The 27,204-nt window shown below is 49.4% G+C and overlaps 3 protein-coding genes across 10 annotated transcripts in view; 1 reads left to right on the plus strand and 2 right to left on the minus strand.

The window, feature by feature from the left end:
* The window catches only part of LOC310890693 (serine/threonine-protein kinase PAK 1-like), a 33,260-nt gene extending 22,562 nt beyond the window's left edge, over positions 1 to 10,698 (minus strand). Inside the window, exon 1 of one of the 3 annotated variants that reach the window (XM_083853006.1) lies at positions 8,828 to 10,698. The gene's annotated coding sequence lies outside the window, so the exon portion shown is untranslated. Of the gene's footprint in view, positions 1 to 1,597; positions 1,951 to 8,827 lie in introns of those variants that run through there. The other 2 variants (XM_083853010.1, XM_083853009.1) reach the window with 2 other exon arrangements.
* LOC310890691 (serine/threonine-protein kinase PAK 1-like) lies at positions 180 to 23,863 on the minus strand. Of its 6 annotated transcripts, XM_083852999.1 has the most exons (12): positions 23,708 to 23,863; positions 21,864 to 21,923; positions 21,042 to 21,154; positions 17,568 to 17,685; positions 17,064 to 17,163; positions 15,123 to 15,319; positions 13,510 to 13,647; positions 8,073 to 8,132; positions 6,407 to 6,505; positions 4,611 to 4,723; positions 684 to 801; positions 180 to 279 (listed from the first exon to the last, which is right to left on the minus strand). In XM_083852999.1, exons 1-11 carry the CDS (start codon positions 23,846 to 23,848, stop codon positions 687 to 689), a joined length of 1,254 nt encoding a protein of 417 aa, XP_083709125.1. In that variant the 5' UTR covers positions 23,849 to 23,863; the 3' UTR covers positions 180 to 279; positions 684 to 686. The 6 variants fall into 6 exon arrangements, with proteins under 6 accessions (XP_083709125.1, XP_083709124.1, XP_083709126.1 ...); XM_083852998.1 differs by lacking the exons at positions 180 to 279; positions 684 to 801 and adding an exon at positions 808 to 991; XM_083853001.1 differs by lacking the exons at positions 180 to 279; positions 684 to 801 and adding an exon at positions 998 to 1,437.
* A 181-nt stretch (positions 23,864 to 24,044) lies between these two features.
* LOC310890690 (Y-box-binding protein 2-like) lies at positions 24,045 to 26,864 on the plus strand (the record flags this gene model as incomplete). The annotated part of the gene is made up of 5 exons (XM_083852997.1): positions 24,045 to 24,753; positions 25,747 to 25,810; positions 26,190 to 26,223; positions 26,349 to 26,438; positions 26,559 to 26,864. Coding segments are annotated over exons 1-5 (831 nt in total), but the record flags the coding sequence as incomplete, so codon positions are not given.
* Positions 26,865 to 27,204: the final 340 nt, after the last annotated feature.

Here is a 27,204-nt window from a genome sequence, read left to right on the forward strand (position 1 = left end):
CTTGCCAATCTCCATTGAAACAGATGCCACAAAAATACCTACAGCAGCATTTCTACACACCCTCCACCACCACAGCACCAAGCATCTCAAGCACCCATCTCCCCACCAGGCCTGTCCCGTAGCAGGGAAGAAGCCTGGGTTGATAACTAAAGTCACCACCAGCGCTCTTCCCCTCATACTTAGTTTGACGGAGCCGTCCATGCCCAGCAGGATGTTGTCACTCTTGATGTCTCTGTGAATAACTTGGTTCGAGTGGAGGAATTCCAGAGCCTGGAGACACTGAAAAAAGAAAGGACGAGGTTCTTACTGTGCATTAAGTACATTTAGCCAGCTATGGACTCTAACAATGTGCATTTTGAGTAGCACGGGCTTAGCTTTTTAGAGCCTTTTCTATATCCAGTATGTGCAGGGCTACAGAGACATCCCCACTGGGACCAGCAGGAGGACAGGTTAGCCCTGAAGAAAACAGGCGTAACCGCAAGGATTCCAGCCCCATTTTGCAGTCCTCACTCTAGGGTGAAAGCTAACAGGAGCATGCCACCACCTCCCCAGTGAAATCCATCCTCTGAGAAGATGACTGCAGCAGTAGAGAAGCTGTAGACAGCTCCTCCAGCAGAATACATCAGAGAAAGCCCTGTCCCCTTCCTCCTCACAGCTCGCCCAGGCTGTGGGTGCAGCTTTACCTCTCAGCACACAGCTGCGATTTGTCCTTCGTCCATGCAGGTCTCTGTCACAACATCTGTTAGGGAGCCTCCTGCCAAGTACTCCATGACGACCCAGAGCTCTTCTCCTACAAGGTAGCTGAAGTGCCAAAAACAGCTTTTAGAACAAGCAAATATGAGCATGTCACCGTTTCCTGAGTCAGAACGCACTGGGTTTTAAAGCTATCTTAGAAGTGCAGGGAACCATGAGGCTTGAACAGAATATTGAAATGTACTGGGGCACCAGGTACTCATGGCAACTTCTGTGTGTTGGAGGATCTGACCACAACCTGAAAGAGCAGACAAAGGGTGAGTGCAGAAAGCTGAGGAGAAAACAGGGCTGAGGTGATGGAAGAGCAGGTTCAAAGTTTCCTGCCCACAAAAGCAAGGCTGATTTCTTCTGCCATGGGAAGGGCCCAGGCTAAGAAAGAGACAAGCTCACAATTCCTTCCAACACTGGGAGAGAGAGGAAAGAGATACCAGGAAAGGACGGGGTCCAAGCATGCATCCCTAAACAGCTGGTGCACAGCATGATTTTTCAAGGGCTCTTGCACTGAAAAAGGTGGCTGTGGGCTGTTCTGACACCACTGGCATCCTCCTACCCGAAGCAACGGCCTACCCTTGCCCAGGCACACGGACAGTCCTGGGTGGTTGCCCACGTACAACTTTTCAGGTCTTTTTCAAGAACACCATTTTTTAAGCATCGTGCATTTGAAAAATCTCATCTGTAGGAAGCCTGTAGGAAGATAAATAGGAAAAAGCTGAGATGAGGGTGACTTTTCACATCCATTTGGGATATTGTTCTCTGCTGGGAGCACGTGTGCTCATGCCTAGAAGCAGAAGACCTGGGTTGAAGGCACCAGCATTAACTCATGTAAAAAAAAATCATCACCAACCACTTCTGCCTTCTTGGGCCCATCCGGAAAAACATCAACTCAACCTTTCAGGACAGAAACATCAGGATGACACATTCCCGAAGGAAGGAACCGTCAGCTTGAAAACCATAAACCCCACCTTCACAGCTTATCTGCCCCGTTTTGTAAGGAGCAGACGGATGAGTCGAGAGAGGCGGCAGAGAATCAAATTGCAAGCTTCTGCCTGCTGGCAGGAGAATTCATCAAGAAGTCGACACATACAAGCTGGGAGTTGGGGTTACTGGGAAGCGCAGTTCCGTAACAGTGGCTATCACCTAAAATGAGGGTTTGTGGGGTTTGTTAGGTTAACGAGGGTTCCTCTTCCAAAAGAAACCCCGAGGCAGAACTTTGCTCTGCCTCACGCTGGGCATCCTCTACCTTTAGGTGCCTACATTTAGAAACAGGTCTCTGAGGGCCTCTTTCACACGGGAGAAAAACACAGGCAGGACCAGAAGGTAATTCAGCACAAGTGGCTGCTTGTCTGTGCAGGGTCACTGTCTTCAGATACGCATGCTTCTACACTCAGCAATAAAAGTACAGCTGAGTTAGGGCTTAAGCTTCCCAGCACACCTTTGTGCCACACAGGGCAGCAGAGAACTGCCTGAATCCTAAATGCCCCATTTGCACGGTGGTGTTTGGGGGCCTGTGAGCCAGCCAGACCTCTTAACATCTAGTAAGACCTCGTAACTACTAGGAAGTAGGTAAGAGAGGTAAAGGCAGGTAAGAGACACTGGAAACCCTTGCATAAGGCCAGGAGCTGAGGCAGAGGGATGGGAGGGCTGGTTTATACTGGTGAGCATCTTGCAGCTTCCAGTAGGTACTCAGAAGGGGGGGAGTACCTGTCTGCACTGTCAAAAAAGAACCACAAAAAAGGAAACAGGTCCCACAGCGGCCAGCACATCCTTCCTTCTGTGACAGCAGTAGGTGGAAGCCAGCAAGCAGCGCTCAAACACCAGCTTCACTCAGCACTCAGGAAACCAGCAGGCACATTAGGGCAGGCAGGAGGGATGCAGCTGCCCAGCAGCAAGATCCTGCGCTTGCAAAGCCCCACAATAGGCACAAGAACCCCCAGCGTTCACCCTCGTTGCTGTTCTGTCCATTTGCTGCACTCGAACAAAAGCTAATCCCCCTGAAAAAGCTTAGTGAGAGAAAGTCGAGGACGAAAGAAGCGGCTCTTGTTGCTGGAAGTTTAAACAAGACAGCAGGACGTGCAGCTACCCTACAGCTGGGATGTATTGGCTAGACAAGGCATGTGCATGTACACGGGGTTGTTCTCTCTAAAGGAAGAACATGCATCTCAAACAGTTTTCCCAAAACAAAGCCTCTGATCAGCCTGGAGAAATACACACTTTCAGCCCACATGCAATCCTTAAATGTTCTTTTCTGCTTTGCTCATTTTGCACAGGTAATTTCTGCCGTTTCTAAGAGTGCCCAGCACCACTTTCCCTGCACAAACGCACCCCTTCCTCAAAATTTCACCAGCAGGCTTTGTCCTTTCGGTAAGGCAGCTCTTTACATCCGTGCTTATAACATGGAACACAGCACCATATAAATTCAGCATCACAATGGATGCTGCAGCATGAGAAGTACTTTTTTTAGCTAGGACATCAGAGGAAGATGTTAAGGCAACAGTTGATAGGCTTTTGATATCCATGCAGAGCAAGCGAGTGTCCAAATTCTCTCTCTCCGATTCCCAGAAGAGATTCTGGGTCACATCCCTCCGTTCCATCTTCAGAAGATGAGCTGCCAAGATTAAAGTCTGAAGCTCACCCATCTAGGCACAGTTTTCCCTACAAATACCCAAACCTGTAGTTAATCAAGACTGCTTGTTTCTGACGAGGGCAGCAGGCTGGAAACCCTGCTGCAGCTCCACTGCAACTAGCTTGAGCATAAGGTGAATGATCCAGGCTTGACACGATGCATCAGTGTTAAAATGATGCTGAATTCAATTCACCGTGCAACACTTTTGCCCTGTTTAGCTTCCAGCACATCCCAGATCTCCATGCTGACAGTCTGCGACTGTTTTCTGGAAGTCAAACAGGGGAGGTGCAAGCATTTCTTCTGCTTTCAAAGGCAGCTCCCTACCCCCACAGAAGCACATTCACCACTTGTTCCTTCTGAAGCAGACAACCTCCAAAGAGCTGACAACTGCAGCACTGCTGCCATCACCCTTATGCAGAGCCTCAGTATCCTACGGGGCAGAACTCGCAGTCACATTTGTTTGCAGACTTACTTTTTACTGCCTTGAGCTATACAGTGAATACAGCATTCGTGGCTGCAGAAAGGACATGCAGGGATTCAAGGAGTCATCCCACATGGATGTAACGCATCTAAGCATGTGTTCAGGTCCACAAAACCCAGCTCCAAGCAAGGAATAAGCCCGTTCTCTCTATCTCCCAAAGGGTTATTCCACTCTGTGCCACCTCTCCTTTCCTCCCTTACACACACCCTCAAGAAAACAGCCTCGCTTAGTTATGTGTCACGCATCCTTCAGCCTTACCACTGCTATGCTACAACACAGAAGACCTCAGTGGACAGCCACAGGGACACGATTACCATCTAAACATTGAAGGGTTACTCCTCTGCAAGCAGAACGTTAGTATTGCTCAGGGAGGAGGAAAGAAGAGGAAGAGGAAAACAAATAACACAGTTCAAGGGATTCCCATTTCTCCTGTAGCATCCGGAAGGAAATGGCTTGTCGGGTGAAATTTGGCAGAGCGCCTTGGAAAATGGAGTCCTGACAGCATGCTGCTAATGCCATTGCTGTCAGCATCTCTAAAGAGAGCCTAAATACTCCATTAATACCAATTCAGACACTTGTTTCTCCTAGGATATAGATGGAGACCACTAAGCGACCCACACCCCAACCTTGCCACATCCATTAAGCAATGCAAGATCGTCCTAGATCTACATTAAGCTGAGATGGATCACTTAAGACAGTGGCAAGGAAGTGTTTTCCAGAGCCCCTCGGTGAACCCTTCAAATCACGACGTACCTGTCCAAGTAGTTGACGATGTTGGGGTTTTTGTTTTCCCTCATTACCAGGATTTCATTGATAATCACTTCTTTCTTGGGCTGCTGCTGCAAATTCATCTGTTTGGTTGCAACCTGCAGGGAAGGAAATGCAAGAAGTAGAGCATTACTACAAGAGTCCCCTAGAAACCTGCCAGCACCAACGTCAATCATTTTAATCCCCCATTGAAATAAAGGGGAAAGCCACTTATTCATCATCGGTTACTCAGCAATTTAGCAATTCCTGCAGCCAGTCCATTTCTACTCTGGCTGATGCCAAAAAGGACAAGGGGAATTACTGTTTTCATACTGGATCTTTACATCACTGCTGGACAGCCAACTCTACATTTTTTTTGCAAGAAAGAAGTGATACCTTTACTCTAGTATGGACTGGTACATCAAAGACTTCTTATTCCTTAAATGATTCTTATTAACTTTATTTTGAATCAGAAAGGAGAAAAAGGGATTTTATTCAAAGGATGAAGTGTGGATACAGACAGAAACAAGCCCCAACACAGCTGCAGCCTCCCTCATAGATGGGCTCCTGCTGTGGACACCAGCAGTTCATTATCTCCCACACCCAGGTTGGATCCACAAAACTCATCTTGAGTCAGGGGAGAGAGATGTGCCAGGCTGGTTCCCTGCTCTGAGGAGTGCTCCTCACTTCAGTATAAAGCTCTCCTTTCCTCTCAAACAGCCAAAAGGGACGAGTCTGTCCTTGTCCAGGATGGTTTGGCAAACAATCACATTTACTACTACATCATAACCTGTGAACACCTTCCAGAGAGCACCAGTTTTAATCCAATCTACTCCAATCCAATCTTATCCATGTAACAGTCATCTCCACTGCAACTAAATCATCAATCTAATGTCAACAAACTCGAATTTCCTCAGCCTTTCCTATCGCTTGGCCAACTCTCTTAAGATGTAAGGGTTGAAGAAAAGCAGAAGTCATTGAGAGATGTCATTGTGTGTGAGACTGTCTGCCCTGGACACCTGATCCCAACTGCTTTTGACCAGAAGCAGGATGCAGTTGCATAAACAAAGGTGCCACCTGAGACGTCCAGGATATTTGAGATAGTTATGCAGGGCTAGTGGAGAGGACACAGGATTTGTTAAAGACTGGTGTCCTTTGGGAACAGCAGCAGGAGGCCAGCTGAAGCATCACAAAGGGCATGAACACCCCAAATAAACCACACCTGTGGGAAACCCAAAAGATTTTGTGTCTCCTTCTCCCCATCCTCCTCCCCTAGAGTCTGCAAAAGGGAGGAGAAGCTGACACTTTCTCTTAACCTTTGCCAGTGCATTAGCCCTGATTCCCATCCTCAGGGGATGAAGCTCTTCTGGGTTGTAGGAGACTGAAATTGGACTAATGCTAAAAGCTGCTGAGCTGGCATGAGCGGAGTAGGGATTGAATTCTCACTCCAGTAACCCCACCAGCCAAAGGGATCTGATTTACTTGCCCTCAGCACCTGCTAATTAACAGTGCACTTACAACAAGTTTGCCAAAAAAAAAAGGGAAAAAAAAGATACAACTTCCCCAAAGGAGACATGTTACATCAAACAGATAGCTTGATACCAAACCTCAGGTCTTGGCTTCCTTCCTTCCTACGGGAAATGTTAAGTCTTAATAAAAGTTTATACAAAACTGCACAGACTGCCAGGAAAACCCATGTGAAAACCATTTCACGTATGGAATATTTTCCACTGATTGCCACACAATACTTCAAGAAACCAGTTGTTTTTTTCAAAGAACCTCCTTTCAAACAAGCCTCTTACCTGGAACGAGAGGCGGACTGTTTTCCACTGATCTCCCCAGAGTACAGGTAATATGAAGAGGGCTGTGATAGAGAAGCCCAGGACAAGAAAAGTCCCAATCTGGGGAGATACAAAGGACATTAATAAGCTTTGGCATTTCTGCATAGGGTGTGCAATCTAGTTGCCTAACAGGCTTCTTTAATCAGCTTGGACTCAATACATTCGGGATGCACAAGCTTGGCTGTGCCACTTCATAGACAAAGAGATCTAATGGGACTAAAACCAGACCCACAGTGCTATAAATTGGATTTTCTGCATGGCAAAACTGATTTTACAAGTTAAGTACCTAACCTGAGTCAGCCCTCAAGGCTCCCTCTCTAGTCACGGGAGAAAGAGAGGAATTTACAGAGGTGATCCATTTCCACTTGCTTTATGATAAGGGATGCCTCTCTCTGTCTGTTGATGCAGATGGAGCCTAGATGAACAACTATCGTTAAATTCTGTAGTTGGCTGAACTCAGAAACACCAAGTTAAACCCAAAAGAGACATCAGCACAGCTTCCTTATGCTGAGTTGCTTTGGAAGAGGCTTCAGCAACTGCAAACATTTCTGTAGTTCAGAAATAAGAATTTAATCTTTAACTAAAAAAAAGTGAAGGGGTAGCTCATTCTGTGCTGTGGCTTCTTGCCCAGGTTGGTACCAAGCAGTTATGATGGCAGGCTCTTCTTGGAACCTTATTTGTCTGCTGAGAACTAAACACGAGTAGAAATTGGACCAAGGCCCTAACCAGTCTTCAGGGAGATCCTACAGATCAGCATCCTAATAATCAGTCCCTAATCTCTTCCACATAGGGATGCAGCGTTGGTGTTTTCCACAAATTGCTCTACAGCTTTCTGGATCTTCTGGAAGCCCATTTTTGATAGTAAAATTGATCGTTTCCACTGTGTAAATGAAGAAACAGAGGATCGAGTATTTTGACATTCAACTATTCCACTCCACTGCAAGATTTGCAATCTTATTACGCTTTCCCCTAAGCTTCATGGCTCTTTTTTTAAAAGCCTCACCTGGCTTTCAAGAAGTTCTTAAGAAAGGTGGTTTCTAAAGCATCATTTTGCAGCAACAGCTCTCTGAGGAGTTGTTTCTATGCCTTCCAAACTCCACGTGGCTTTTCCAAAACCACCCCAAGACGAAAAGACACGGGGCACCAGAATGCCTTGGAAAAGCCAGGTTTCTGTTCTGCAGAGGAAGCGGCCACTGTTTTTAAAGCTGTTGGGTCCTGCTACAGGGACTTACGCTGTGCTCCTCATGGAAACTTTGCCTTTGTCTACATGCAACCACATGTAGACATGTTAAATGCAGACATCCTCACCTCAGTGAGTCACCACGGGCTCCTTTTAGAGCCAGTGGGGAAAAAAGGTACTTTGGGTGTGATTCACCTCATCTCAATTTAAGTGTCTATGACCAGCTGGATGATTTGCATCCTCAGAGGGTTCATTTCCCTCATCTGACCGCACAGGGAGCTTGGGGTGATTAGCTCACTTGGAGATATCATTAGTATGGATATTTAAAGCCTCCTAAGATTAACCTCCTCCCTCTCTCCTATGATCTAAGCTGTTTTGCACGCAGGGAAACACCACAGGCTGATGGTTTAAAGCATGGTTAGGGTTACCAGAAAACCCTCTCCCCACCTTGTGACTCCAGTGCAGGTACAGCTGCTGACCTTCTGCAAGCAAACACATCGCTAGGACCTGGGAAAGCAAGAAGAGATTATTTGCATCCTGGTACAAAATGACAAAATGAGGCATTTCTAGAATTATTTTTGTATAGGGAAGTCACTTTACTCTAGGCCTTTCTGCACAATGGCAAGGCAGGACAGGTGGATGGAGAGAAGCGGTTATTGCTACAGTAAATACATTCCTGAAATGGCCAAGCACTCACCAAAACTGCCTTGTAGGGTCAAAACCTCCTCATGGGTGACAGATAGTTGAGCATTTTGGGGTACACACTTTGTGACTGCACTCTGATAGATAGAATATGGCCTGGGCCAGCAGCCATGACATGAAAAATAGAGCAGCAACCTTACTTTTTTTCTATGTATTTGTTGTCACTAAAGGCACATCATCCATGGGGGACAGCTCAGGGAATAAAAGTCTCAAAAAAAAAACAAAAACACAAAACAAACAAACAAACAAACAGAAAAACAGAGCAGAGAGCAAAGGAAAGCACACAGTGACAGTAATTGCAAGAAATGCAAGAAATGCACGTCTCAGAACATGGAAAACTGCCTTGGAGATTCAAAACCTCTGGTTTGTATTAGGTTAATTTTTAATCCCCAGCTGTGGCCCTATGGCTGGTGTGTTCCTTTCCCTGCTGGCAGGTTGGAGCCCTTGGGGATCAGGGTCCCTTAAGGACAGCAAAAACCCCAGCCAGGGCAGGGGACAACCTGAGATGCCCTGAACACCAAGTAAAGGATGAGGAAAACCAGTCCGTGGCTCTTCTGGAGACTAGCTTCAGGTTGTCACAGACAACTGATGAACCTGGTGACAAGTTTCACCAGCCCAGGTGCCTTGTGATGAGTTTCACCAGCCCAGATGCCTTGCTGCTGTGCAAACCTGTGAGGGTTTAGAGAAAAAACATCTGTTAGCAGTCATCAGTGCTCCACTGAGATGATAATTTATAATCCAGGTCCTTGCAGACTGTAACACAGTGGGACTGTGTGAAAGCAGGACAAAGAGATTTAGGGCAATAATGTGTTGGGAAGGGGAGCTGTTCTCCTGAAACCCAACTATAAAGGAATGTAAGGTGTTTCTGACCCAGCTACAAATACCCTCTCCTTCCAGGATGATGCTGATTTGAGGCAAGATAAGCTCAGCAGAGAATACAGATCAGCCTTTAAGGGCTACTTGACATGTCAGCCTCCTTTAATTGAATCCTACACCTAGGACATGATGAGTAACCGCGGGAGCAGTTCACAGAGAACTGAATTACTGCTGAAGATCTTAAACCAGGCACATTTAAATAAGCCATTTTAGAAAAATGAAGGGAAAAGACACTTTCAAAATCTCCCCTTTTCGGCAAGCAATGTTACGAAGACTTGGTCCTTGCCTAAGGTGCATCCAAACACCTACTTCAGAGGCCGTGCTCAACTAGACTCTCCCCTGCTACTCCTGTGTAACTTTCTTACAAAAGATGCAGCATATTTGGGGATGCCATTGGAGGAAAAGCTCGTTTTTATGGATAGAGGTAACAGCTCATTACCAGCTTACAAGAAGTATAATCACCAATTTTCATCCCCGGATGGTGAAGGAGGAACTCTCGCAGTTGCTCCACTGGTCAGTGGAGGAGAACACGTCTTGATGGACCGGTGAGATGATGTGATGTGGACAAGATCTGTCCTCTGTGTGCTCTGGCTCCTCAAAAGCTGCCTCAGGACCTGTCTGATCTGCTCTTCCATGGAGAGCAGCTGTGTTTAGCAGTGTCTCACACAGTTCCACCTACAGCAAGACTTCTTCAGGCCAAAGGACAACCACCACCAGCAGGTCTGGCTCCTCCAAACTGCTCCTACACATACCCTGGGATTCACTGCAATGGGGGCTTGACAGCACAAGCCAGGTTTCTACATTCACTTTCTGGCAAAAAAAAATGCAGGCTTTCAGAGCTTCCATGATACCCCAGTCCCTCAGGGATGAAGGCTTGAGGTCACTCTTTGGACTTCACTACCAACGTACAATTTTGAGTCGTCTTCTTAGTGTATGAATGCAGAGGCCCCAGCACATCTGAACCCCTTTACATTATACAGTCACGAGTTACCTCCCCAAAACCCCTTGGAATGAATGTGTTTAACTGCAGAGAGGCAAATATCATCTTCTGTGTTTGAAAGACTGAACAAGAAAGTATTTTTCTTCTCCCCTGAGCCTGAACTGTCCTACAACAAGACCCCGCAGCTTAACCTTTTAGCTCTAATGGGGATGAGAAGATTGCCTTGGGAGTGATAACAATTAAATTAATTGAAACTGATTGTCTGAAGAAAATAACCCTGATGCGTGCAGGCGGAGAGAGCCTTTGCACAGACAGCAAGTGCTTTGTCGTGCAGCACTTTGTTCAGCCACTGGTGGCTGCTGGGCAGAAGAGTGTTTGCTTCAGTAGTTCACAATAAGGACGTGGAAGGAGGCCTCCAGGCCTCAGTTGGGTGGAGGAAGAGACTACGATGCTCACAAACAAAACCACGCCAAGCACTGCTTGCTGTAAAAACTCTGCTCCAGCAAGGGCATCAGCGTGCTCAGCTTTCTGACATGTTGGGCTGCTGACGTAAAACATCACAAGGAAGCATTGCCTGGGTGAAGATCTCTGGTCCTTCCTGCAACACGTGGAATCCTCCCTCCTCCACATCCCCATCCCATGTCCCTGCAGGTCAGGATGTCTGTCCCAGGTGATTGAAATTCGCTGATTCAGCCAAAAACTGTTGAGAAATAACAGGCAGGCAGCACAGCCAGCCTCTTAGGAAACAAGGCAAACGCAAGTTTTCACACGGAGCCAACATGGTCACAGCCCACCATGGTTCAAAAAGGGTCTCTACGTGCTCCTAAGACCTGGTGAAGAACAGACCATGGTTTAACCTAAGTCTAGCTATGATGCGTGATACCAACAGTCTTGTAGGGAAGTCACACATCACAGGAACCACCAGTGGCTCAATGCAGAAGGTATTTCTGCTGTGTTACGCCCCCTGAACATCACTTGGGTAGGAGGGAGAAGTGCTCAGGGAAGTGCCAGCTGGCTGTGGTTGCTCAAGAGTGCTGAACCTCTGGAGATGAATGTTTTTGGTAGGATAGCAGTAGCCTGATGCACCCCAAGGTGGGAGGTCCCTGACTTGCTGTAGCCATGCCCTGCTTCTTTTGCCCCTGTGGAAAGCCACTGCACATTTTGAGATAGCAGGAGCACGAACAGCCTTGTGCCTCCCAGAACTTAACATCAGTGCATGCAGGAGTCTTGCCAAATTAGACATGATGGACATAGCGATGCAAGCAAGCAGGGCAAGTGCCCTTAGAAATACCCAGTGACTTTAGGTGGGTTACTTAACAGCTTCATGAAGATGAGGAGCAAACGGATCCTGACCGCACATGCATCTTTGGCAAAGCTCAGAGTTGCCCAAAGTAACATTGCAACCTCCAAACTACCCACACTGATCCATTAACACCAGGAAAGCTAGGTAGACCTAGCTAAATAACAGAGATTAAGCTCTACAGCCACCAGCACACCTCAAAATCCTTGTAATTAAATATTGTTATTTGTCCTACTTAGAGAGAAGTTATTCCACAGCTTTTATAATGCTATTGATTGCTTGTAGCATGGCCAAGCAGCTGTCCTATTTCTCACTTTGTTATTTTATTGCTAGCACTGAAATAAAATCACTATTTATTTGTACTTCAGCAGGGACAAAGGACCTCGGAAACCTGTTGTGTTGGGCACTGCGTGAGCAAGGCTAAGAGAGGTTCCCTGCCACGGGCAATTTACAGGCTGGTTATATGATGAGACGTCAATGAACGGGTAGGAGCAGCAGGAACTGATGATAAAAGCCAGTTGCCTTGGTCACAGAGGTGAGTCAAAGCCACAAGCTCAACCTCAGCACCTGGCATCTCAAAATGAAAGCTGGAGCAGGAATGAGACGGAAAGTGGGGAAAATTTAATGCGATTTGGAAAAGTGAAGACGTCAGGAACATAAACCTCTTTGGGCATAAATTTAAGGAGTGTTTTGTGACCACATCTGCAGTCTCCAACTGGAGACAAACCCTCCAGCAAGGCAGAGAGAATCAAGGCAGCTTTAGTGATAATGTTTCCCTTCTTCTCATGAGCTTTACAGTTCAGGGTTAGAGGAATAACTCTACTTTGACAACACATCACCACTACAAGACTCAGATCTCCATACTTCCCTGCTGTCAAATAACAAAACTCAGCTTCCACATAACCAATACTGGCACAGCTTTGCTTGTGTTGATGGAGAAATGGGTCAAGTTCACCAAAGGGAAATCACCCTAAGTCCCCCAGGATTTCTGAGCACCAGAAGGGATCAACCACCCAATCTGAACACACTTCACAGGTGGAAAAATCCGAGGCCAAAAGGTAAAGGCAGGCAGAAATGCTGCAGTCCCAATGTTCTCCTGCCCCAAGGGACACAGCACTGCTGCTCTCTGATACTCTGGAGCTGGCAAGTCCAGGAGAAAAAGTCAGCTTTCATCTACTGCCATTCTTTCTGCCGCTGATTAATGCTTCTTTAGAGTCTCAGAAAGGCAGCAGCACTCCCAAAGCTGAACCCAGTAAACAAACTAAAGGAAAGAAAGGAACACCAAAAAAGAGACAACTGTCTCACAGGTGAGGTCTGAGGGCCCCATCATCACAGATTTATTTTACAAAGAGCTGAAGCACATTTTCCACCCCCGTGGGAGGTTTGACAAAAGGAAACACATGAACGCTCCTCATCTGTGTTGGTAAAAAGCCTGGCAGCTTCGTCCTTCACTTTCACCAGGAGTCCAGACAAAGACACCAGGTTTTCAGTGAAATAACTGAGGATTTCTCACAAGCTTGGTTCCATCACCTCTGCAGGAAGAGCTGTATCTGGCAAAATGTGTTCACGCCAAACTGCTGCAGTTAATGCAAGACGTGCCCCTTCCAAAAAGCTTTGGGAACTCTCCCCCAGAAGGGAGACAACCAGAGCATTCGATAGCTGGAAGCCCTCCTGTTATCCAAATGGGAACAAGCATGGCCAGACCGCAACACCACAGCCAGATGTTAGGGTGAGCTGCGTGCAGAAGCCACGGGAATTAAGGGGCTCAGCAGTTGGCAGGCTCGGGGCACGGCAATTATTTGAGGTTGGTTACAGAACACGCTGCACAGCTGCTGCCAGTAGCAAGTACAGCACAAAAAGGAAAGTACTCTGTAAACGCTTCGGTATGGATTTGGGGTTTTTTGGTTGGTTCGTTTTGGGTTTTTTTGTTCGTTTCTTCATGGTAAATCATCTCTGCTGTGCTTGTGACTTCAGATGACGCAGTATTTAAGACCCCAAATGACATTTCTCCACATGCCTATTCTCACTCTAGAATGCTTAATTCCGTCCTGTTCCCCAGCACTTACCTGGAGCAGCTCTTTTGCAGAACCTCTTTTTTCCACGTCCATTTCAAGACAGCGATTTAAGAAGTCTCGGAATATGGGTGAAAGCTTTTCTGGATTCTGCAGTTCCGGAGTCCCGTTAGTAGCAATGAGATACAGGGCCTAAAGCAAAGCAAGCACCAAAGAAACAGGAGGTTACGAAGGTCAGACTCCAGCTGCGGTTCACAGAGGCACCCATTTTTCCTCTCCCTCCCCACAGTTCAATGGGGAAAAACAAAACCAAAACAAAAACCCTTATCAGGGTGACGAAGAAATGCTTAAGTTTCAGCAAAGAGAAGAGCTGCCGGCCTTATTTTTATGTGGATGGGATCCAATCCTTTCTTGCTTTACCCTCGTAATCTGGGTTTGGATCCTGCAGCCCTCTCAAGGGATTAAGAGGACAAAACCAGCAGTCCAGACGGTGTTTACATAGGGAAGTTGGCTGGCACAGCTCTGCCAGTGCTCGACTCCTGCAATAACTATATCCTCATGGGAAGGTACCCCTGAATAATCAGGAGGCTTTGTTCTCTCGATACTTTGCCCAACTGCACAAGGCCTAAAAAGTCGATACTCTAAAGATGCAGTTGGTCCCTTACAAAAGATGGCCAGTAGGTTCTCAAGCAGCACTTAACACCCTACAGAAACGAGTGGAGTCGTTTTGCTGCTGCTTGCGAATGAAGAATTTTCTAAGAATCAGGAAATTCAGAATTCATCCACTGCAAAATTTTATTCTTAAAAGAAAATCGCTAGATGCCTTTTAAAAGGAAACAGACATCTGGCAGAGGCCTTTTGAGCTCATCGCTCATCACATCTCAAGGTAGAGGTCTGATAGCCTGGGAACTGCAACAAGTTAAGTTAAATGAGAGCAAAGCACCCGTTGCTTAGCCATCCTCATTTAACTCCACACCAACATTTTCCTTTCGCATTTCTTCACTGCTGCACTTCTCTCCCAAAATCACCTCCAGTCAAAGAGGTGGAAACAAGTTAAACAGAACTGTTCTAGATCCCTTCGTCCTGTTTAGCTTAGGAAAAAAAGCCATAAAACTGGCTTACACCAAGAACAGCTGCATTCTTACAAACTGACAGAATTTCCCCTTTCATTAAAGAATACGAAGGGAGAGACACCAGCAGGGGCAAAGCCTGACTAAAGGCTTGTTAAACCTGGAGCTTTACTGGGAGCATGCCAAGAAGAACAATGCACCAGCAAGAAAAAGCCCTGTTTGTAAAAGCGTAATGTGGTATTCTTCGAATTCAAGGACAGCTCTCTTCCCCACTCACAAGGATTTAAGAAGCCAGGCACTCTGGGGCCAGAAGGTGCCCCTGTCAGCCTCTCCAGAAGGGGGGGAATTATGGATGCACCACAGGATTAACTCAGACCCTACCTGAAGGTCTGCAACAGGAAGAGCCTGTGCCCTCTGCCACCCAGAACCAGCCATGGCTTCTAACTTAAATGACCACAATCTTCTCACTACAGCATCCAAGGAGACGTGTAGCTGCATGTGATGAAACCACAGCGGAGGTTCACCTGCCTCCTCCAGAGCCTAGGTTAACCAGCAGGCTCAGCGAAGGCCTGAGGGCAAAAAAAGGCACTCGCTTACTCTCAGGGGGTTTTCATTGAGGTAGGGGGGTTCTCCTTCGATCATCTCGATGGCCATTATCCCCAGTGACCAGATGTCCACTTTGGGCCCGGAGGCTTTTCGTGTCACCACTTCAGGCGCCATCCAGTACGGGGTCCCCACCACGGTGCTGCGCTTGCTCTGTTCGGGAGCGATCTCGGCGCGGAAGCCAAAGTCAGCTGGAAAAGCAAAGAAGGAGGGAAGAAAAAGTTAGAAACCAGCAGGTTTCTCCAAAAACAACACGTACTGATGCCACAGCTGTGGTACAAGCTAGCCTGTTGCACTGCCTGCTACATTGCTGCTGCAAAGGAGGCCTGCTTTTGTGGTTAACAAGGTGTTCAGGAGTAAGCTTCTAAATCTGACTCGCTGAGGCCATCAACATCACAGAGCTGCTCACTTGTCGATGTGAAGGCTGGTGATCAGTAAAGAGCTGTACATGGATGCTGTGAAACGTGGCACTGCAGCATTTTGCAGCTGTAATACACTGTGTAACACATGCTCTCAAGCCTGTTCCTGGGTCTGTGAAAACAGAAAGCAATGCCCAGTCTGTCCCCCCTCCACCCACACCCACCAGTATTATCTGGTCGTATTTTCAGTCCCACAGATATTATTTCCCCAGAAGATGTACCACATCTCAAAAACGATTTGCTTTCTAGAGCAAATACTGTGTTCAGAATAAATTTAAGTACCTAATTTGGTACTTATTATTTTCTTTGAGAAGACAGAAAGCTGGAGAGCCTTCCTGTGGAAATTGCTTGGCCCTGTCTTATTTGCATTTGACTTTCCAAAAGATCACAGAATCATAGAATCATAGAAAAATTAAGGTTGGAAAAGCCCTCCAAGATCACCTGGTCCAACCATCCCCCTACGAACAATGTCACCCACGGAACCACGGCCCCAAGCACCACGTCCAACCTTGCCTTGAACACCCCCAGGGACAGGGACTCCACCACCTCCCTGGGCAACGCGTCCCAGTGCCTGACCGCTCTTGCTGAGAAGAAAAGTCTCCTAATTGTTTTAATTGGTGAAGAGTAGCGCTCTTTGTTCAGTTCTTTGTTTTGATTGTTGAAGAGTAGGGGCATGACGTTTCCATTTTTCCACTCACCAGTGACATCGCCCGACTGCCAGGACTTTTCAACTCTGATGGAGAGAGGCTTGGCAACCCCATCAGCCAGTTCCCTCAGGACCCTGGGATTCATGTCATCAGGTCCCATAGACCTGGACCTGTTTACATTCAGCAGGTGGTCTCGAACCTGCTCTGCACTTACAGTCGGTGGGACTTTGCTCCCCCAGCCTCCACCTACGGGTTCAGGGAAACGAAAGACTTGGGAAGCCCATCTACCAGCGCAGACGGAGGCAAAGAAGTTGCTGAGTACCTCAGCCTTCTCCGTGTCTGTCGTTACCAATTACTCAGCTATAGAAACTCACTCCTAATATAAGAAATTAGACACCTCTAATCGCTTACACACTACTACACACTGGGTTTGTAAGATTAAATGCTTTCTAGCTGAACAGATTGCAACTTCCCCTCCACCCACCTCCATCACCCAAGTACCTGCAGTATTTTCAAGACTCGACGGATCACAAACGGAGAAAGGCTTGTCACCCTCCACCTAAAAACCCAGCTTTCTAGACTGGAGGTGCATTAAAATCCTGTTACTTCACACAACACAAACAGATGGCCCAAGGCTAAATGAACACCAAATCTCATTGCACGTCTGTTAGCAGTTCACAGGGATTTATGCTTGCCAATCTCCATTGAAACAGATGCCACAAAAATACCTACAGCAGCATTTCTACACACCCTCCACCACCACAGCACCAAGCATCTCAAGCACCCATCTCCCCACCAGGCCTGTCCCGTAGCAGGGAAGAAGCCTGGGTTGATAACTAAAGTCACCACCAGCGCTCTTCCCCTCATACTTAGTTTGACGGAGCCGTCCATGCCCAGCAGGATGTTGTCACTCTTGATGTCTCTGTGAATAACTTGGTTCGAGTGGAGGAATTCCAGAGCCTGGAGACACTGAAAAAAGAAAGGACGAGGTTCTTACTGTGCATTAAGTACATTTAGCCAGCTATGGACTCTAACAATGTGCATTTTGAGTAGCACGGGCTTAGCTTTTTAGAGCCTTTTCTATATCCAGTATGTGCAGGGCTACAGAGACATCCCCACTGGGACCAGCAGGAGGACAGGTTAGCCCTGAAGAAAACAGGCGTAACCGCAAGGATTCCAGCCCCATTTTGCAGTCCTCACTCTAGGGTGAAAGCTAACAGGAGCATGCCACCACCTCCCCAGTGAAATCCATCCTCTGAGAAGATGACTGCAGCAGTAGAGAAGCTGTAGACAGCTCCTCCAGCAGAATACATCAGAGAAAGCCCTGTCCCCTTCCTCCTCACAGCTCGCCCAGGCTGTGGGTGCAGCTTTACCTCTCGGCACACAGCTGCGATTTGTCCTTCGTCCATGCAGGTCTCTGTCACAACATCTGTTAGGGAGCCTCCTGCCAAGTACTCCATGACGACCCAGAGCTCTTCTCCTACAAGGTAGCTGAAGTGCCAAAAACAGCTTTTAGAACAAGCAAATATGAGCATGTCACCGTTTCCTGAGTCAGAACGCACTGGGTTTTAAAGCTATCTTAGAAGTGCAGGGAACCATGAGGCTTGAACAGAATATTGAAATGTACTGGGGCACCAGGTACTCATGGCAACTTCTGTGTGTTGGAGGATCTGACCACAACCTGAAAGAGCAGACAAAGGGTGAGTGCAGAAAGCTGAGGAGAAAACAGGGCTGAGGTGATGGAAGAGCAGGTTCAAAGTTTCCTGCCCACAAAAGCAAGGCTGATTTCTTCTGCCATGGGAAGGGCCCAGGCTAAGAAAGAGACAAGCTCACAATTCCTTCCAACACTGGGAGAGAGAGGAAAGAGATACCAGGAAAGGACGGGGTCCAAGCATGCATCCCTAAACAGCTGGTGCACAGCATGATTTTTCAAGGGCTCTTGCACTGAAAAAGGTGGCTGTGGGCTGTTCTGACACCACTGGCATCCTCCTACCCGAAGCAACGGCCTACCCTTGCCCAGGCACACGGACAGTCCTGGGTGGTTGCCCACGTACAACTTTTCAGGTCTTTTTCAAGAACACCATTTTTTAAGCATCGTGCATTTGAAAAATCTCATCTGTAGGAAGCCTGTAGGAAGATAAATAGGAAAAAGCTGAGATGAGGGTGACTTTTCACATCCATTTGGGATATTGTTCTCTGCTGGGAGCACGTGTGCTCATGCCTAGAAGCAGAAGACCTGGGTTGAAGGCACCAGCATTAACTCATGTAAAAAAAAATCATCACCAACCACTTCTGCCTTCTTGGGCCCATCCTGAAAAAAAATCAACACAACCTTTCACAACAGATACATCAGGATGACACATTCCCGAAGGAAGGAACCATCAGCTTGAAAACCATAAACCCCACCTTCACAGCTTATCTGCCCCGTTTTGTAAGGAGCAGACGGATGAGTCGAGAGAGGCGGCAGAGAATCAAATTGCAAGCTTCTGCCTGCTGGCAGGAGAATTCATCAAGAAGTCGACACATACAAGCTGGGAGTTGGGGTTACTGGGAAGCGCAGTTCCGTAACAGTGGCTATCACCTAAAATGAGGGTTTGTGGGGTTTGTTAGGTTAACGAGGGTTCCTCTTCCAAAAGAAACCCCGAGGCAGAACTTTGCTCTGCCTCACGCTGGGCATCCTCTAACTTTAGGTGCCTACATTTAGAAACAGGTCTCTGAGGGCCTCTTTCACACGGGAGAAAAACACAGGCAGGACCAGAAGGTAATTCAGCACAAGTGGCTGCTTGTCTGTGCAGGGTCACTGTCTTCAGATACGCATGCTTCTACACTCAGCAATAAAAGTACAGCTGAGTTAGGGCTTAAGCTTCCCAGCACACCTTTGTGCCACACAGGGCAGCAGAGAACTGCCTGAATCCTAAATGCCCCATTTGCACGGTGGTGTTTGGGGGCCTGTGAGCCAGCCAGACCTCTTAACATCTAGTAAGACCTCGTAACTACTAGGAAGTAGGTAAGAGAGGTAAAGGCAGGTAAGAGACACTGGAAACCCTTGCATAAGGCCAGGAGCTGAGGCAGAGGGATGGGAGGGCTGGTTTATACTGGTGAGCATCTTGCAGCTTCCAGTAGGTACTCAGAAGGGGGGGAGTACCTGTCTGCACTGTCAAAAAAGAACCACAAAAAAGGAAACAGGTCCCACAGCGGCCAGCACATCCTTCCTTCTGTGACAGCAGTAGGTGGAAGCCAGCAAGCAGCGCTCAAACACCAGCTTCACTCAGCACTCAGGAAACCAGCAGGCACATTAGGGCAGGCAGGAGGGATGCAGCTGCCCAGCAGCAAGATCCTGCGCTTGCAAAGCCCCACAATAGGCACAAGAACCCCCAGCGTTCACCCTCGTTGCTGTTCTGTCCATTTGCTGCACTCGAACAAAAGCTAATCCCCCTGAAAAAGCTTAGTGAGAGAAAGTCGAGGACGAAAGAAGCGGCTCTTGTTGCTGGAAGTTTAAACAAGACAGCAGGACGTGCAGCTACCCTACAGCTGGGATGTATTGGCTAGACAAGGCATGTGCATGTACACGGGGATGTTCTCTCTAAAGGAAGAACATGCATCTCAAACAGTTTTCCCAAAACAAAGCCTCTGATCAGCCTGGAGAAATACACACTTTCAGCCCACATGCAATCCTTAAATGTTCTTTTCTGCTTTGCTCATTTTGCACAGGTAATTTCTGCCGTTTCTAAGAGTGCCCAGCACCACTTTCCCTGCACAAACACACCCCTTCCTCAAAATTTCACCAGCAGGCTTTGTCCTTTCGATAAGGCAGCTCTTTACATCCGTACTTATAACATGGAACACAGCACCATATAAATTCAGCATCACAATGGATGCTGCAGCATGAGAAGTACTTTTTTTAGCTAGGACATCAGAGGAAGATGTTAAGGCAACAGTTGATAGGCTTTTGATATCCATGCAGAGCAAGCGAGTGTCCAAATTCTCTCTCTCCGATTCCCAGAAGAGATTCTGGGTCACATCCCTCCGTTCCATCTTCAGAAGATGAGCTGCCAAGATTAAAGTCTGAAGCTCACCCATCTAGGCACAGTTTTCCCTACAAATACCCAAACCTGTAGTTAATCAAGACTGCTTGTTTCTGACGAGGGCAGCAGGCTGGAAACCCTGCTGCAGCTCCACTGCAACTAGCTTGAGCATAAGGTGAATGATCCAGGCTTGACACGATGCATCAGTGTCTATCCTAGTGTCTATCAGGACTATTCCACTCTGTGCCACCTCTCCTTTCCTCCCTTACACACACCCTCAAGAAAACAGCCTCGCTTAGTTATGTGTCACGCATCCTTCAGCCTTACCACTGCTATGCTACAACACAGAAAACCTCAGTGGACAGCCACAGGGACACGATTACCATCTGAACATTGAAGGGTTACTCCTCTGCAAGCAGAACGTTAGTATTGCTCAGGGAGAAGGAAAGAAGAGGAAGAGGAAAACAAATAACACAGTTCAAGGTATTCCCATTTCTCCTGTAGCATCTGGAAGGAAATGGCTTGTCGGGTGAAATTTGGCAGAGCGCCTTGGAAAATGGGGTCCTGACAGCATGCTGCTAATGCCATTGCCGTCAGCATCTCTAAAGAGAGCCTAAATACTCCATTAATACCAATTCAGACACTTGTTTCTCCTAGGATATAGATGGAGACCACTAAGCGACCCACACCCCAACCTTGCCACATCCATTAAGCAATGCAAGATCGTCCTAGATCTACATTAAGCTGAGATGGATCACTTAAGACAGTGGCAAGGAAGTGTTTTCCAGAGCCCCTCGGTGAACCCTTCAAATCACGACGTACCTGTCCAAGTAGTTGACGATGTTGGGGTTTTTGTTTTCCCTCATTACCAGGATTTCATTGATAATCACTTCTTTCTTGGGCTGCTGCTGCAAATTCATCTGTTTGATTGCAACCTGCAGGGAAGGAAATGCAAGACGGAGGGCATTACTACAAGAGTCCCCTAGAAACATGCCAGCACCAACGTCAATCATTTTAATCCCCCATTGAAATAAAGGGGAAAGCCACTTATTCATCATCGGTTACTCAGCAATTTAGCAATTCCTGCAGCCAGTCCATTTCTACTCTGGCTGATGCCAAAAAGGACAAGGGGAATTACTGTTTTCATACTGGATCTTTACATCACTGCTGGACAGCCAACTCTACATTTTTTTTGGCAAGAGAGCAGTGATACCTTTACTCTAGTATGGACTGGTACATCAAAGACTTCGTATTCCCTAAATGATTCTTATTAATTTTATTTTAAATCAGATGCTTCTTTAGGTTTGAATGTTTTTTTTCGTTGCTTTGTTTTTTTTTTTTTACTCTTGTGCTTCTAGAAATCTACAGCAGGGCAGGTGTGCAGGGAGGAGGAGGTAAATAGCATAGCCTACGTCTGGTTCTTCAAAGTGACAATTCTATTTCTTCCCATCACAGCAAGACCTAGGGGGAAAGAAGCACTGATATTTATATAAAAGGATGAAAATACATGAATTGGATCGCAGTCATACCAAAGAGAAATAGGGGCAGGTTCATTAGTTGCGGCCCTGTGATTTAATAGCTTATAAAAATTCATATAAATCAATAAGAGCATAGCATATAAAAATTCATGCGTAATTTCTTTACCTCCAAACCGTAAATCAAGGGGTTGTAAGAACGGCCGTATTTCCTCCTTCCCGGTGGCACCTACAATAGCAGTTTTCCTTTCCCCTATCTTACCACTTAATCTATTGAGTACTGAATATGTGGCCCCTGTATCAATTAAAAATTTTACTTCCTTATTTCCTATTTGAATTTTTACTAAGGGCTCTTTAGTTTCTGCTACCGGATCTCTCTCGTGTTCTCTCCCTTGAATTACTGCTAATAAGTTCTGTTGTTGCCTTTTTGTCGTTTCCTTTTCTCTGTTATTATACGCTTTCCAGGCTATTTCCAACAGCCTATCCAAATTTCTCAAATCTGCACCTTCCAACTTTTGCAATTTCTTCCTAATATCCTCTTGGGCTTGTCCCAGGAAAATGAGCGCCAATTGAGCTTTAGCTTGCTCAGTCTCTACGTCTAAATCTGTATATTTCTTAGCGGTTTCTTTCAATCTCTCTAAAAAGGCGGAAGGCGATTCCGCTTTTTCTTGCCTGACATTATACAATTTTGACCAATTTATGGTCCGGGGCATGGCATTCTGTACCCCGACTTGTACCCAATCTCGGTATCTCTTCAGCCTCCTTATTCCATCCCCCGTGTTATAATCCCATTGGGGATCCTCAGCGGGGAAGTTTTGATCTAGATTTCCAAGCACTAATCCATTTCGTATATCTTCTCGGGCTCTCTCTCTGGCTGCCCGCAATACCATGTCTTTTTCTGTCGAGTCCATCAAAGTATCCAGGATCACCTGGAGATCATCCCAATCGGGATTTTGGGTTTTAATTATCATTTTCATTACCCCGGCTACTTTATCTGGGTTTTCCCTGTAGGCGCCGGCTGCTTGTTTCCATGTCATTAAGTCCCCAGCTGAAAAAGGCACCTTAACATATACCGGTCCTTCTGTCCCCCCTCCTTGCCTGAGGGGAGCGATTATTTTCCCTCTCTGTTCATTTATAGTTTCTGCTGCCCTTCGCTGTTGCCGGGTCCTATGTGACGCGGGGAGGCTAAAGTCGGGGATTCTCCATCACTACTGCTATCTTCCTTTTCTCTTTTCCCTCCCTGTCCCGGCTCTCCCGGCGGAGCCGACGGCGCAACTTCCAGATCAATATTTCCATTATTCATTTCCCATAATACTTATTATTCTCTATTGCCTGATGCTGTATACGGCGTCCCTCCCTAGTACACGCACAACAACGTTCCTCAGTTGAAACCTCAAGCACCGTTATTCCACAAGCACGCCGCCATTCAGGCTCTCGGCGCAAATAAAAGAATAATTCCACGTACGGCAGTTCATCATATTTTCCTTCCCGCTTGCAAAATAGCATCAATTGTAAAATCGTATTATATTGCAATGTTCCATTCTCAGGCCAAGTTTCTCGGTCCTCTAGTTTATACTGGGGCCACCAAATATTACGATAATCAATCAGCTTTCCTTTCCGCAGTTCTTGACCAAAACCTCCCTCCTTCCAATGTGCTAGCAAACGCCCCAGTGGGGATGTCCGCGGGATAGGTACATCTTTTCCCAGAATTCCTTTAATCTTTTTCGTTTTGAGCTTATGGTACAAACCCAGAAGCTGCCGGAGCAGCAGCGGAGCGGAGCAGCAGGACCGACCCTCGCGGGGCGGCCGCCGCCGCCGGTCTGAGGGGGCCCGGGGGGAGCCCGCGCCTTACGGGGGGGAGGCGCCACGCGGGCCCCGCGCGCTCCTTCCTCGCTCCCCCTCCCCTCCCCGCCGGGCGAGCCCATTCGGCACCCTGCTGGGGGGGGGGGTCGGTTCCCGATCCCCCCAAATTTTACCCCCCCCGTTTTTTCCCCCCCTCCCCGCCGGACTCACCCCCCCCGTCCGCGAGCCCAACCGCCGCCTGCTGCCGCCGCCGCTCCGGCTGCTGCAACCCCGCGGCCCGCACTGCGCATGCGCGCGGCCCTCCCGGCCATAGAGACGGGGCTCGGCGGGCAGAGCGTCGCCCGCCGCCATCTTGGGAAGGGGGCGAGCGGCTGCCATGGCAACGGCGCGGCGAGAAGCGCCGGCTTGTATGCAAATGAGCGTAATGAGGACAATTAACGGCACGGCAAGGCCCTCGTTAATCCTCCGCCCCCCCCACGCCCAGATCATGAAAGTTTATGCAAATCACCACAGGTGCGGGACGCTTTTACCTATGAAAACGTACATTTCTTTAAATACGTACAAACGTTGCCCCGCCCGGCACTGCGCAGCACCCCCAGCCGAACGCAGACGTTGACGTTAAGTAAATTTATGTTAACACACACAAATGAGCGCGGCGGCGCTTCTCTGCATGCGTGAACAGAGAGCGGAGGGGGGAGACAGGGAGGGACAGGCGCTGCCACTCGTGCATGCTCCGCCCCGCTCCAGCCTTTATCCCTCCCCCCACGTGGTGCCGCGCGCCTCGTGCCCGCCACGCGCCCAATATAACCCAATATAACCCAATATAACGCAATATAACCCAATATAACCCAATATAGCGCCAAAATATAACGCGCCCAATCGCCGCCCTTCCCCTCCCCCCCCCGCTCCCTGCCAGCCAATGGGGAGCCGCGGGCGAGGCGCGAAGCCGGGGGGGCGGAGCCTGGCGGCCGTTGGCGAGGCAGCCCCGGGCAGCGCCGCCGGGCGGCGACAGGGTCGGAGCTCAGTGCTGTTCTCTCCCCCTCAGCGACCAGGCCTGTTACCAGCCTCCCCCGGTTCTCTCCGCTATCGCCCCCCGGTGGCCGCGGCCATGCTGAGCGACTCGCAGGGCCCTGCCGAGCCGCCCGGCTCCCCCCCGGCCCCGCCACCGTCCCCCTCAGAGGCCGGTGCCGCTGCCCCTCTCCCCCCGGCCGTTACCTCACAGCCTGCAGCTGTGTCCCGTGCCAAGCCCGTGCTGGGTGAGGGGTGGGGACAGGCCATGCTCACCGGGGGTGTTAGGAGGGATTGGGGGGGTAACTGGGGGGTACTGGAAGCTACTGGGAGAGGCTGGGGGGGATACTGGGAGTAACTGGGAGAAACTGGGAGAGGCTGGGGGAAAACTGGGGGTAACTGGGAGAAACTGGAAGAGGCTGGGGGAAAACTGGGGGTAGCTGGGAGCTATTGGAGGTAACAGGGAGGGGCTGGGTGTTACTGGGAAAGGCTAGGGGGTAACTGGGGGGGTACTGGGGGTTACTGTGGTTAACTGGGAGCTACTGGGATTAACTGGGAGGGGCTGAGCAGGTAACTAGGGGATACTGGGAGCTGCTGGGGGGTAACTGGGGGATACTGAGAGCTACTGGGGGTTACTGGGAGCGGCTGAGGGGTTAACTGGGAGTAACTAGGAGAGACAGGGAGTTAACTGGGAGCTTCTGGGGGTAGCTGGGACAGAGTGGGGGCTCCTAGAGTTAAGTGGGAGAAGGTGGGGTGGTAACTGGGAGTAACTGGGATTTATTGAGGGTAACTAGGAAGAGCTGGGGGTGACTGGGGATGACTGGGAGCTATTGGAGGTTACTGGGGTTAACTGGGAGGGGCTGGGGGATTACTTGGGGGTACTGGGAGGAGGTAGGGGAGGCTGGGGGTTAACTGGGAGCTACTGGCATTAACTGGGAGCTACTTGAACATCACTGGGTGTTACTGGGAGGAGCTAGGAGAGGGTTGGGGGGGGTCACTGGAGATTACTGGGGTTAACCGGGAGCTACTGGGGGTAACTGGGAGGAGCTAGGAGAGGCTGGGGGTCACTGGGGGGGTTAACTGGGAGTTACTGGGGGGTTGCTGGGAGGTCACTGGGGCTTACTAGGGGGGCACCTGCCCATACTGGGGGTTCCCCCTGCCTCTTAAGGGGGTCTTGGTTGGGGGGGGCAGTAAAAGGAATCCCAAAAATGACATTTTTCACCCCAAATTCCCCCCCCCAGCCACGCATGTGCTGGGGACCGTGAAGTGGTTCAACGTGCGCTGCGGCTACGGCTTCATCTACAGGTGGGGGGGGCACTAATTAGGGGGCACTAATTAATTGTGGATGGGGGGGTCACAAGATTAGGGGGAGGGGGACACAAATCGGGGGTGTGGGGCCCCAAATTGGGGGGGGGCACACAAATAGGGGGGCCCTAATTGGGGATGGGGGGGGCAGAAAATTGGGGTGGGGGGGCACGAATTGGGGATGGGGAGACCCAAAATTTGGGGGAGGGGGTCACAAATGGGGGGGGGGGGTCACAAATTGGGGGCTTAGGTCCCAAAGGGGGGGGGGGGCAGGGATTGGGGGGGGGTGATAAATTGGGACCAGTGACCCCAAATTCTGGAGGGGGGGCCCCAAATTGCCTTAATTAACCCCCCCCCCCCGTTAATTCCCCCCCTCCAGGAATGACACCAAGGAGGAGCTCTTCGTTCACCAGGTACCCCAAACCCCCCTGAATCCCCCCCAGATTTTTCGGGGTGCCCCCCAGGACCTCCCTGGGGACCCCCCCTGGAATTTTGGGGCCCCTCCCCAAATTTTTGCCCCCCCCCCCCCCCCCGGCAGACGGCGATCAAGTGCAACAACCCCCGCAAGTTCCTGCGCAGCCTGGGCGACGGCGAGACCGTCGAGTTCGACATCGTGCAGGGCGTGAAGGTAGGTGGGCGGGGCCACCGCCGGCCACGCCCCCTTTTGCGCAAACCACGCCCCCTTTCCCTAAGCACCGCCCCATTTCCCTAAGCCCCGCCCCCTCACGTGTCTCCCCCTCCCCTGCAGGGCCCCGAAGCCGCCAACGTGACGGGCCCGGGGGGGGTCCCGGTGAAGGGCAGCCGCTACGCCCCCGACTACCACTGCTACCGCCCCATCCGCTACGTAACACCCCGCCCCCCGCGGCAGAGCCCCACCCCCTCCGCCGCAGGCCCTGCCCCCCCGGCCTCTGCTGACACCCCTGCTGCCGAGGGGGGGCCAGGGGATGAGGGGGGCGCCCAGCCACAGCCACCCAACCACCGCCAGCCCCCCCACTTCTTCCTCAGCTGCTGCTTCTTGTGGGGGGGGCGTGGGCAGCAGGGCAGGGCCACCGAGGTGGGCACTGGGGGGGGGCTTGGGGGGGGGGAATGGGGGCATTTGGGGGGGCCTGGGGGGGGGAATGAGGGCGTTTGGGGGGGGGGCCTGGGGGGGGGTCCGGGGTTAATGGGGGCATTTCGGGGGGCCTGGGGGGTAATGGGGGCATTTGGGGGGAGCTTGAGGGGAATTTGGGGGGGCTTAAAGGGGGAACAAGTGGGTTTTGGGGGGGCCTTGGGGGGTAACAAGGGGATTTTGGGGGGAATGGGGGCGTTTAGGGGATAATAAGGGGGGTTGGGGGGTTAATGAGGGGATTGGGGGGGGCAAGGGGGGAATTGGAGGGGCTCAGGGGGGTAACGAG

This window comes from Anser anser, assembly GCF_964211835.1.
Source record: "Anser anser genome assembly, contig: HAP1_SCAFFOLD_294, whole genome shotgun sequence".
NCBI classification, from domain to species: domain Eukaryota; kingdom Metazoa; phylum Chordata; class Aves; order Anseriformes; family Anatidae; genus Anser; species Anser anser.

Excerpts from the sequence above, each read along its gene's own strand:
- LOC310890691 (XM_083852998.1), bottom strand. The coding sequence starts at position 23,848 with ATGGCGGCGGGCGACGCTCTGCCCGCCGAGCCCCGTCTCTATGGCCGG. Across the intron at positions 17,686-21,041 it reads ATCGTCAACTACTTGGACAG|CTACCTTGTAGGAGAAGAGC; the intron begins GTACGTCGTGAT and ends TTGGCACTTCAG. Across the intron at positions 6,506-8,072 it reads ACCTGCACTGGAGTCACAAG|ATTGGGACTTTTCTTGTCCT; the intron begins GTGGGGAGAGGG and ends GTATCTCCCCAG.